The following is a 12,793-nucleotide window of genomic DNA, read 5'->3' as shown; positions in this document are numbered from 1 at the left end:
GGCTTGATTCCTGGGCCTACCTACATTCGCAAACCCAACCGTCTTATCTGAAGAAGATAGAGATTAATTAGAAGGACAGATATCAGCGGTATTAAAGGATGTCGATTTTTTTTCACAACCTTACCATATGAAGTCTTTGTATTATTCGTTCAGATGAAAACGGCAGTTGCCGATTATGTATTGACTTTAGGAAATTAAATAAAGTTATTGTTAAAAGTTGTTTGCCTATTCCACTAATCAATCACCTCTTTGAAAAAAAAAAAAAGGCTCTAATTTGTTCACGTCTTAAAAGTATTTTTCTGCAGCTAGTTTATCCTTGCAATGTTCAACTGTATTGTCCTTGGAATTTTGACTGATGGATACGTTTCTAGAAGTATATTAAAATATAATGTACAATAATTATTTAAAAGAGATATAAAATCGGAATTCTATGATTCGATATGTAAAATACCCATAATTCTCTTACCATGTGGGGTGTTCCTTATTGGACCTACTAATAAAGGAGTTACAATTGCCGATAATCTGTCATATAAGTATTTGTTATGTTCATGAGAAATATCCAAAGCCGTTTGTAAAACATAATTTCCATAACTGTCATTCAATAGGTTTTGGATTTCGGATTCATGGTTTAGTAATTCCAAAATCATTGTTTCGGTGACTACGGGTGTTCTCAAGATCTTTTCAATCACGTTAGATCCAAATTTGTGTACCGATAGTTCAGCAACCTTTGGTTTTAATAAGTGAACAATCTTATGAGTGTAATCAAATTCATCTCTTTCAGTTTCTTTGGTAATGACATATTGAACAACATAATTACCGAATGGATCCAAGGTCAACTTGTCAACATGACTTAAAAGTTTGTCACATAATTTTTCACATTGTTCTTTTGTCCCGTGGTCCAAACAACGTTGTAGGACACAGCATCCATGTCTGTGAGTGGCAATGTCTACACAGTTGTCACAAGTAGCATCAAAAATAAATTGGAAATCAGTTGGATGTAATTTTTGCAAACATTTTTGAACCACATGATTACCATTCAAATCTTTGCTTAATTGTACAATAGAATCACGTAAGGATTCTACGATAATCTTGGCTTCTTCCTCGGTATTAATGCATTCAATTAATTTTTGTAAGGCCCTTGTACCGTGTGGATTCAAAGCGATCTCAACAAACTGTGGACTGGCAATCTTGGCTAACTCAATTCTTTGTTCAGTAGTGACCCTTTCAATGAGTTTTTGCATGAGATAATTACCAAAAGAATCAGTCATTAATTCAATAGTATGAAATTTGGTTTCTTCAAAGATAAGATCAGCTGCCTTGGAACCTAAAACATCTAATTGCTTCTGTAAGAAACGACACCCATGTTGATCCTTACATAATGAATAGATGTTGCCTACAAATTCATCGAGGGTGGAATCAGCATAACGAGACATCTCTTCCATTCGGCGTTGATTATTTTCATCATAATTAAATTGGCCATTATTATTATTGTTATTGTTACCATTATGATCATGACGATTGAAACGAGATTTATTACCGTTACCATTCCTACCTCTCCCATGGAAATGTCTACCACCTCTTTGCATGCCATTGTTGTTATTATTATTACCGCTCATCATTGCAGGATGTCCTTGATGTGGCATTCCGTGAGGATGTGGTGGACCCATTGGATTAAATGGTGAGGGAGAACCGTACATCCAGGGTGGAGGAGTACCCCCTTGTTGATGTTGCATCATTGGAAATGGTGGCATTTGTTCACCGCCTTTCATTGTTGGACCACCTGCATTATTCTTATTGGGGCCAGCTGCTCCATTCAATTCTGGGCCATGTGGTTGCAATGGTAGTGGTGAATGAGACATATGAATTGGAGATTGAGGATATAATGGAGGGTTCAAACCACCTAGCACAGGAGAAAATGACTGGAATGGGGCATTAAAATCATAGGCACCTGGAAATGGAGAATGGATGCCATAATTTGAAGGATTATTACCAGGTAATGGTGGAGGTAAGTGACCAGACATAACCGGATTAGGTTGGGCTAATGGCCCACCATAGGGGTATGCTGCATAGGTGTTGACCTTCTCCTTTTTGCCTTCCACTTCTTTATCTGATGATTCTGCAATCTTATTCTTTTCATCAGCAGACATTTGTGGTAGAAATTGAGGATGACCAACGGTCTTCTCAAAAGAGATAGATTGAGTTCTAGTCTTGGTACCCACAGCTGAAGGGGTAGACATGTTCAATTCATCAGTAGCTAAAGCAGTTGAAGCATCGGTATTGACTGCACTGTCTGTAGCGGTAGCATCGATCAAATCATGGGTCGAAATTGCATGAAATGTTTGTCTTCTAACGGTGGCAGCACCTGGACCCTTTGTCTTTGTCGCGTTAGGGTCATCAGTAGAAGTTGATTGATCTATGGTAACAGAAGATGGAACAGGTAAATGGTCTGGTGATTGAATCCACAGTGGATCATTATTTGGCATCAAATGAGATTCTGGAATAAATGATGGTACAGAGCCCATTGGAGAACGCATATTTGGGAAGACAGATGAATCACCAGAATTATTAAACATGACAGGACCACGTTGAGTCATTGAAGATTCCGGAAAGTCCGGTGGTGGAAAGAATCCCAGATGATGGTGATGTGGTGGGGCCATATGCATCATTTGAGAGTAAGGCATAAATCCAGCACCCATCATTTGAGGTGGAGGATAAACTGGAGATTGTGGTTTATTGGTAAGCTTACTACCATTATCTTTTGAGTTCTTAAGGTCATCATTCAAATTCACTTCAGGGGTGGCAACATCTAAATCATCCAATTGCAACCTTTCTAAGGCAGAATTGATTGTTGCTGAGACGACATGGTCAACTGGTGGTTCCTCACCAGCGTTTAATTTAACTTCTTTCTTAACCATTGTAAGTTGTAATTTAAGGTATGGTTATGTTTTTTTTTGTTTCCCTCCAAAATGGATTAATATACAGATAAAAATTTGGAAATACTAATGTACAAAACAACGAATTGGAATATCAATAGTTTATATTGTGCGAATAACAGGAACGTTGAATCTGGTTCGCTACTAAAATACAGGAAATAATGTACAGTTTTAAATGAGGAGAGAGTATCGCCCGATTTCTAATAATCAGTACTTGGGAGATTGGTTAGTTGATCGTAGTAACACAGTAGTCTTCTTGTAGAATTATGAGTAAATTGTAGTTAAACGTTCACTGCTGGAGTCTATTCGGAAAAATAATGGACCCAGAAGTCATAAAATCTTCGAAAATCCAAAAAAATTTCAATTTTCGTCGTGCAAGATGATCTGCCTTGAAAATTTAGTGACATTTCCATATCAGAAGGTACTAGGTAGATAAGGCTACATAATGAAATCAAAAGATGTTATTATTAAATGAATAAATTAATGTGTGTGTGCGTATATATTAGAAATTAAAATAAAATGATGATAAAAATATTAAATGTGCTTGATGTAATGTGCTTGACTTGCGTGTCTTATTATTAATTAGATAAAATACAACGCAAACAATAAGCGGTTAACCATCAAACAAATACCGACCTAGCAAAATACCATTGACCAAATATGAAATATTGAATGACCTATTCTAAGGAATCGTGTGTGTGTGTGTGTGTGAAACCAAAGGAAGATCAACAACTTTCCAACGATGATAAAACCCATAGTGTGTGTGTGTGTGTTAGAGTAATAACAAAGTCAGATCAGATAAAACCAAAAAAAAGCAGAAAACCAGATTGATAAGGAAGAATGGAAAACCAAATACCATTGCGTGCATATTATGATTGTAAAATGTATCAGTTCCCATAAAAAAAATTAAGATTAGAAATTAGAGAGAAAAAAATTAAACCAGATATGATCAAATTAAGATGGAGAGAAAAAAATTGGTATTAAAATATGCTACTTCAAACAGAAAGGGAAATTTACATTTCCTTTTCGTGTTGAGTAGAAACTCTTTGCATAGCAGCAAGGAAATCTTCAACAGATCTAGTGTCCTTCTTTTCCTTCAATGGCTTACCGTTCATTAATCTATCGAAAGCTTCAGATTCGGACATTTGGTAGTAAGCACCACCCATGACACAGAAGACACCAATAGACCAGATCCAGGTACGGACGACAGTAACAATATCAGTCCAGTTTTGAGACCACCAGCCGAATAAAGTAAACATGGTAGCAATAATATCGACACCGAAGACGGCACCGGCTAATTGCCAAGATGGGATAGAAGACCAGAATGGACCAACAGCTCTTGTAATGAAAATCAACCAGTTTTCAGTCAATGAAATTTGCAAGAACATAATACCGTCCATAGCACCGAAATTTTGAATGATACCACCCTTTGGTAAGAACATAGTAGTCAAACAAATCCAAGAACCGATAGCCAAAATAATACCTAAGATAACAGACATAGCCCATAATCTTGGTAGATCCCATTTAACTGGAGTTTGAGAGTATGGAGCAGTATCGTAAGCAATAGCCAAAGTAGCAACATCAGCGAAAATAGCGATGAAAACAATCAAGTTAATATCCAAAGAGTTGTTCAAAATGGCAATCCATAGACCTAAGAAAATTTCCAAATGAATGGATAGGGCAATACGGTAAACAACATAAGAGTACATTCTGTGGAAAATTTGTCTGGAAGTCTTCAAAGCATCAATAATAGCAGATAAACCAGGAGCTAAGAAAACAATATCGGCAGCGGATCTAGCGGCATCAGTAGCACCTTCGACAGCAATACCGGTATCAGCCTTCTTCAAAGATGGAGCATCGTTAACACCATCACCAGTCATAGCAACCAAGTAACCTCTTGTTTGTAAAATTTCAACAACTCTATATTTATCTTGAGGGAAAACTTCAGCGAAACCATCGGCGTTTTCAACGAAATCAGCTAATTCAGAACCTGGCATATCACCACCACCACTTAAACCTAATCTTTCAGCGTTATAAACATTGGTACCCAATCCTAATTGTCTACAAGTTTCCTTAGCAATACCAACGGCATCACCAGTTAACATCTTGACTCTTAAACCTAAACGTCTAGCTTCAGCGACAGTTTCTCCAGTATCATCTCTTGGAGGATCCATACATGGCATAACACCTAAGATTTCCCAGTGACCTTCACCTCTCTTTCTAGCAACACCTAAGGCTCTGAAACCTCTGGAGGCTAATTCGGCAACTTTATTTTCGTAGTTTTCATGAATATCTTCTGGGATTGGGTGATCTTCTTCAACGGTCTTCAAGACGAATAATGGAGCACCTTTAACACAAATGATTCTTTCACCTTCTGGAGATTCAACGACAGCGGTAACCTTCTTGGAGACAGGGTCGAATGGATGGAATTCCAAGACCTTGTATTTAGTCAAAGCGTTCTTAGCAGCAGGGTATTGGGCCAATGACTTTAAGAAAGCCTTATCGATAGCATCTAAACCCTTCTTCTTTCTGGAAGCAGCCAAACAAGCAGTTAACATTAAATCATCAGCGGAGACACCTTCGACGGTGTATGGTTCGTGTAGAGACAACTTGTTCTTGGTTAAAGTACCAGTCTTATCAGAACACAAGATTTCGACACCAGCAAGAGATTCAATGGCGGATAATTTTTGAACAATAGCTTGCTTCTTAGCTAAGTAAGCAGCACCGACAGCCATGGTAGTGGTAACGACAGCTGGTAAACCAACTGGGACACCGACAATGGTAATACCTAAAGTGTATCTCAAGATTCTAACGATACCGTCAGTTCTGTAGAAGGAAGCGGTCCAAACCAATAATAGAGTGACAATAACCAAGACCAATAGAATGATACCAATACCGTTCAAGACTTCAGTGAAATGACCTTGACCACCGGAAGCCTTGTTAACCAAGGCAGCGGCTCTACCAACGAAAGTGTTATCACCAGTAGCGGTAATGACCATGAAAGCTTCACCTCTCTTAACAGTGGAGGAGGAGAAAGTTTGATCACCGTAATGTTTATCAGCGGCTAAAGATTCACCAGTAATAGCAGATTGATCGATTTGAACGAAACAATCTTCAGTGACAATACGACCATCAGCTGGAATAATGACACCGTCTTCCAATTGTAGGATATCACCTGGAACGACTTCGTTAGCTGGAACTTCGACCAATTGACCATCTCTAATGACGATGGCGGAGTTGGCCAAAGTTTTCTTTAATTCTTCGACAATGGAACCGGCTTGGAATTCTTGAACGAAACCAACACCAGCGTTTAATAATAGTAAACCACAGATAACACCGAAATCGACCCAATCGGACAAACCGGCAGCCAAGATAGCGGCGGCCTCCATAACGAATTGAATTGGACCGACGAAAAACATGATGAATTTGACGACTAAAGATTCATTTTCTTCAGACATTTGATTCAAACCGTACTTCTTTCTTCTTCTTGCGACTTCATCGGAAGATAGACCGTAAGCAGGGTCTGTTTGTAGCATGGATTCAGGGATGACTCTGGCTTCACCGGCAGCGGCAGCACCACCATCTGAATCGTCACCATCTTCATCATCACCTTGGTTTGATTGTAATTCATCGATTAAAGCATCGATATCATCATCATCGGATTCTTCTTCAGAAGAGGAAGAAGTGTCAACAACTTGAGGTGGTTTCTCATTTGTTGTTGATTCTCTTTCAGAAACATCAGAAACGTCAGACATTTTTCCCTTTTTATTAGTAATTAATGTATAGGAGAGAGAAAAATTTATTTGACTTCTGGTTATCTGTAAACAAGAGAGAGAGAGAGAGAGCAAGAAAGAAGCGTATGTAAGAAAGAGATGGGATTGGTTATGGAAAATATGAAGCTTTTATAATGGAGTCGAGTGGGACGGATTTGTTTAACGAGGGAGATAGTGAGGTATTAGATCCGTTTAATCAGATACTGGGAAGTGGAACTGGGACTGGTATTTGAGAAGTCGTCGAGAGTGAAAAAAAATTGTCGTGACGAAACGGGAAAGATGTAAACAGCATCCACAGAAACTCCAGCAAGAGATGACGAATTCTGATTGTCGACGTTTGGGTTTTTTCCCTCGCATACGTCAGACAGGCCTTTGCTCGCTACTTTGCGAGCGACGAAAATGTCTCACGATAAGGCTCTGGGTTGCCAAGAAGGGAAATTGCGTTTACCGCGGGACATCCCGAACCGGAAACGGCCGCAATTTCCCTCAGGTGTGTGGGTGCCGCGTGTGAAACGGCGCAGAACAATGCATGAAAAGGGCAAAAGGAAAACACGCCCAGGTGACTCTGCTATTTTTCTTTTGCCGTTTCGGGCGGCGGTTTGTTTATCCTGGGCCGAGTGGCTTTTTTCACGCACGCTGTCAAAGTCAAGTCAAGACAAGACAGACCCGGAAATGGCGCACCAGAGGCCCACCGTCGTTCCGGTGGGTCCGCCCACGAGCGAGCGTAATTTAAATAAATGCCCTCTGGAACCGCAATAAGGATTCCTAATCGGGGGCACCGTTTGTCACATTCGCAAGCCGCACTGCCCTTTCCTTCCTTCCTTCCTGGTGTAATGTCTCGGGATCGGAAGCGCAATCGGATCGACCCGAAACGGGAAACCGGATTGAATCTGACGATTGAGTGATTGCCCTCTTGTAAAAGGAACCGACTCATCGCATCGCATGATTATCCTCAAAAGACCCTCCGCGCATTTCTCAATGTCCCGGTTACGTAAGCGCCCCGGCGATGAGTAGGGCGCTCATACAAGGAGGTGACTGAAATTGAACCCTTGGATTCAGGACAACTGGTAGCAAGGAGGTAGCGTTGCGTCGTATTGAATCATCCTACTATTATGTTCAACTCACACACACACACCCCTTGTAAGTCTTGCCTTGTTGGGTCTGTGTGCGGAGCACTGATTATTCAATTCCTCAATCAGTGAGTAGTATCCTGATTTAGTAAGAAAAAAGTTTATTTAATTGAACGTGTGTACATGCCCTCCCCCCTTTGAACCGATGGTTTGCCAAATCGAAGGGGGGGCAACAGTGTCATTGAAGTTTGAAATTCTTTTATTTATGAATTATCGTTGACATTCATTACTTGTAAAAAAATTGGAAAGTAGCAGAATGATAAATTTAATAAAATTAAAATAAACAAAAAAATAAATTCAAGTATTCAAGGTTTAGTTTGAAGAACTAGTGTGTCTGAGTTACACCCTTTAAAATACCCTCCTTTGTTAGCGTTATTACACAGTATCCATAACCGTTTGTTATAAGTCTTTTAATACGGGTAACCGTTGGTTGGCCACCTTCGGAGGGACACGATCCGATCGATCACCGGACGTGTCAGACCACTTAGTATGCAAGTAGGGGGTTGCATTGTATTGGACACTATGTCATATGCTAACGTATATAAGCTACCATGTTGAGACGTCTTTGACTGCTGGACCCTTTGGGTATTTATTTATATTAATATATATTACTTACGTAATATAACGAAGAATACTTTGAATTAAAGGATTACTCTTAACATCCTTCTCCACAATCATCTTGGCACCTTGGAAAAAAAATTTGTATAAATTACTATGACAAGGCTTACAGCACACTATATCTTTGCAAGTAAAGCAATTATGTAATATAACAAACTACGAATGAAGTTTACAAATTTACAAGCCTCTTTTCCTTTCCCTTTCCCTACGCATGGCGCAGCGTAGTCACGAAAGGGGAAGGGCCCCATTGTACCCACTATATACACCCCAGGAGGGCGTAGCACAACCTAATCTACCTTACTCTTTCCTCTCTTTGTATTGTTCGTTACCTTGTAACTTAGTTTGTTCAACGTGGTGGACCCTAACGATAATTTGCCGCTGACGCGACAACGACTGCGCCTTCCTTCTCAGGGTTCTTCTCCCTAATTAACATCCTCGCAACTGAAACTTTTCTTAACCTTCTTCACTCTGCCTCAATGCAAGCCGTAAATCACATCAATCTATAAGACTAATGACCGTGGCTGAAGTTTAACACTCACATTCCCTCACGAAAGATCTTATACTTTAAAACAAATAGAACTCTCTGTTCCAATTTAGAAAAAAAAAATATCAACCATTTATATCAATACTTGCCAAAACACCCCCCGGGATTCACACCAACTGTTGAACCATGACTACTACAGACCACCCTCCAACGATGCCAGAGAACATCGACCCCGTCGCTCCTCAAGAATACCCGCTCACTCCAGACCAACTGGCTGAACTTCATAACCCTAAATCCCTAACACAATTCAAAAACCTCTTCCAAGACGACCCACAAAACCTTTTCAAATATCTAAATAGTTCACTGCAGGACGGTATCAAACTCACAGAAACTGAAACGAAAAACTACAGACACACCCAAAGATTTAAACTATATTCAGATAATAGGATCCCTGAAAGGGTCCCCAAGACATTCCTCCAATTAATATGGGAAGCATTCAATGACAAGACCATGCTTCTATTAACCGCTGCCGCAGTGGTATCCTTCGTCCTGGGATTATACGAGGCACTATATACACCGCCCGAGTATGATCCCGAGGGGAACCCCATTAAGAAAGTGGATTGGATTGAAGGAATTGCTATCATGATCGCTGTGATTGTGGTGGTGTTTGTGGGCGCTGTTAACGATTATCAAAAGGAATTACAATTCGCAAGATTGAATAAGAAGAAGGAAAATAGAAAGATTATCGTCATTAGAAATTCTCAAGAATTATTGACATCCATTCATAATTTGTTAGTGGGAGATATTATTACTTTACAAACAGGGGACGTTATCCCAGCTGATGGGGTCCTTGTGGAAGGTCAATGTGAAGTGGATGAATCTTCCATTACAGGGGAATCTGATACGATTAAGAAAGTGAAAGTATTTAACGCTTTGAAAACTTTTGATGTTATAAATGAAGGGAAATCTAATGATCAGATTTTAGATATTGGATTTAAAACACCAAATGGTGATAAAATTCCGGATTGTATGTTAATTTCAGGTTCTAAACTGTTATCAGGGTTAGGTAAAGCTATTATCACCTCAGTGGGTACGAATTCTATCCATGGGAGAACTATGATGGCATTAAAAGTGGAACCAGAAAGTACTCCCTTACAGCAAAGATTAAGTCAATTAGCTGATAGTATATCCGTTTACGGTTGTGTCGCTGCCATTCTTTTATTCTTAGTCCTATTCATAAGATTCCTCTTCTACATCTTGGCGCCAAATGGAAGATTCCATGATTTAGATCCAGCTCAAAAGGGTACCAAATTTTTAAACATCTTTATCACAGCAGTGACCATTATTGTTGTTGCTGTACCTGAAGGGTTGCCATTGGCTGTTACATTAGCATTAGCATTTGCCACAACAAGAATGACCAAAGATGGTAATTTAGTGAGAAATTTAAGAGCTTGTGAAACAATGGGCTCTGCAACAGCAGTTTGTTCTGATAAGACAGGTACTTTAACTGAAAATGTCATGTCCGTGGTGAGAGGATTCGTGGGTGATTCATATTTCAATGATTCAGATAATGCCTTATTGACATCTGTTGCAACAGATAGTCACATAAAGAAATCGATAGAGATATTTAAAAAAAATGGTGAATGCTCCGAAAATTTAGAAAAGGATTTCTTAACTAACATTGTCTTAAATTCTACAGCATTTGAAAATAAAGATTTCGTAGACTCAGCTAACAATCTTCCCTTCTCCACTGACGAACGTGATCCATCTCAAGTTAAACGCGCCTTTGAGTTTGTACGTACACACACGCGTATTAGTATTTCCAGAGATGACAATTCCGATAGTGGTGATGATTTAATACAGAACGCCATTAAGGGAAGACAAGAACCATACATTGGATCCAAGACTGAAACTGCTCTACTAACATTGGCCAAGAAATCCATGAATTTAAGATTTGGTTCATTGAGAGCATTACGTGAAAATCCTGTTGATCGTTTTGAAGTTTCTGAAATCGCACAAATAATTCCATTTGAAAGTACTAGAAAATGGGGTGGTATTATCGTCAAATATAAGGAATCGAATCTATACAGATTCTTCATTAAAGGTGCCGCTGAAATTGTGTCTAATAACTGTCATTCTAAGAGAAACTCTGACGATTCCATTGTAACACTAAATAAAGATCAAATCAATAAAGAAATTGAAAATCTAGCAAATGATGCTTTAAGAGCATTATCACTCGCTCATAGAGATTTTCCAAATTGTACCTCATGGCCACCAAATGAAATAGTAGATGAGAAGAATCCAGACAGAGCTGACCCAGAAAAATTGTTGGCTTTAACTTGTGAAGATGATGATTCAGGATTGATTTTGGATGGTATTGTTGGTATAATGGATCCATTACGTGAAGGTGTCAGGAACTCTGTAGAACAATGTCAAAGAGCTGGTGTAACAGTAAGAATGGTCACTGGTGATAACATTTTGACTGCCAGGGCTATTGCTAGAAATTGTAATATATTATCGGAGGAAACTTACTTGATTCCTGAATGTGCCATAGAAGGTCCTAAATTCCGTACATTGACAAAACAGGAAAGAATCAAAATGTTACCAAATTTGAGAGTCATGGCAAGATCATCTCCTGAAGATAAAAGACTATTGGTGGAAACGTTAAAAGGTATGGGGGACGTTGTGGCAGTGACCGGTGATGGTACTAATGATGCACCTGCCTTAAAATTAGCAGATGTTGGGTTTTCTATGGGTATTTCAGGAACTGAAGTTGCCAGAGAAGCTTCTGATATCATATTAATGACTGATGATTTTGCTGCCATCGTGGATGCCATTAAATGGGGTAGATGTGTTTCTATTTCTATTAAGAAATTTATTCAATTTCAGCTAATTGTTAATATAACTGCTGTTATTTTGGCCTTCGTGTCTTCTATTGCCTCTGAAGATGAAACATCCGTGTTGACTGCAGTTCAACTATTGTGGATTAATTTAATTATGGATACTTTAGCAGCATTGGCTTTGGCAACTGACAAACCAGATCCAAATATTATGGATAGGAAACCAAGGGGCCGTTCTACTCCATTAATTTTCCCCTCTACTTGGAAAATGATATTAAGTCAATCGTGCCTACAATTAATAGTTACATTTATTTTGCATTTCAATGGCAAGGAGATTTTCTTCAGAGGTAGAGACGAAATAACTGGTCATGAACAACAACAATTAAATGCAATGACGTTCAACACATTTGTTTGGTTACAATTTTTCACTTTATTGGTGTCAAGGAAATTAGATGAAGCAGATGGTATCAAGAATTGGAGAGACAGAATCAGTGAAGCCAATTTGAACTTCTTCCAGGATCTTTTCAGAAATTATTACTTCCTATTCATAATGGCAATTATTGGGATCTCTCAAGTCTTAATTATGTTCTTTGGTGGTGCTCCATTCTCCATTGCTAATCAGACAAAGACTATGTGGGCCACAGCAATTCTTTGTGGTACGCTTTCTTTACCTGTTGGTGCTTTGGTAAGAATTTGCCCTGATGAATGGGCTGCAAGGATATTCCCTGAAAAATTATTCCAAAAGTTCAAATATATATTTGGACTTGAATTTATCAAGGAACGTCATATGGATAAGGATGATGAGGAAGCATTACTTAATAGAGATGGATCTCCAAATTCTTCAGATTCTACTGTCTTCTTTTAAAGTGCTAATATTTATTGTACGGACAAATTTAAATCACTTATATATTAAATACTGTAAAAAAATTGGAAAATAAACTTAGATTAGACTATTCCTCAATTATTTAAATTATTCTTATTAGTGTATTTAGGTGTGCATTAATCATCCGTTATT

At 38.7% G+C, this 12,793-nt stretch overlaps 3 protein-coding genes across 3 annotated transcripts; 1 reads left to right on the top strand and 2 right to left on the bottom strand.

Moving 5' to 3' along the window:
• Positions 1–428: 428 nt before the first annotated feature.
• Positions 429–2,915, bottom strand: PUF4 (Puf4p; the record flags this gene model as incomplete). The annotated part of the gene is made up of 1 exon (XM_003673547.1): positions 429–2,915. One exon carries the CDS (start codon positions 2,913–2,915, stop codon positions 429–431), a length of 2,487 nt encoding a protein of 828 aa, XP_003673595.1.
• Positions 2,916–3,946: 1,031 nt separating this feature from the next.
• Positions 3,947–6,688, bottom strand: PMA1 (H(+)-exporting P2-type ATPase PMA1; the record flags this gene model as incomplete). Its single annotated transcript, XM_003673546.1, has 1 exon — positions 3,947–6,688. One exon carries the CDS (start codon positions 6,686–6,688, stop codon positions 3,947–3,949), a length of 2,742 nt encoding a protein of 913 aa, XP_003673594.1.
• A 2,436-nt stretch (positions 6,689–9,124) lies between these two features.
• Positions 9,125–12,643, top strand: PMC1 (calcium-transporting ATPase PMC1; the record flags this gene model as incomplete). The annotated part of the gene is made up of 1 exon (XM_003673545.1): positions 9,125–12,643. The coding sequence occupies one exon, from the start codon at positions 9,125–9,127 to the stop codon at positions 12,641–12,643; it is 3,519 nt and encodes a 1,172-aa protein (XP_003673593.1).
• Positions 12,644–12,793: the final 150 nt, after the last annotated feature.

The sequence above is a fragment of the Naumovozyma castellii genome, chromosome 1, assembly GCF_000237345.1.
Source record: "Naumovozyma castellii chromosome 1, complete genome".
Classification (NCBI taxonomy): domain Eukaryota; kingdom Fungi; phylum Ascomycota; class Saccharomycetes; order Saccharomycetales; family Saccharomycetaceae; genus Naumovozyma; species Naumovozyma castellii.
This window is presented reverse-complemented; position numbering and strand designations above follow the sequence as displayed.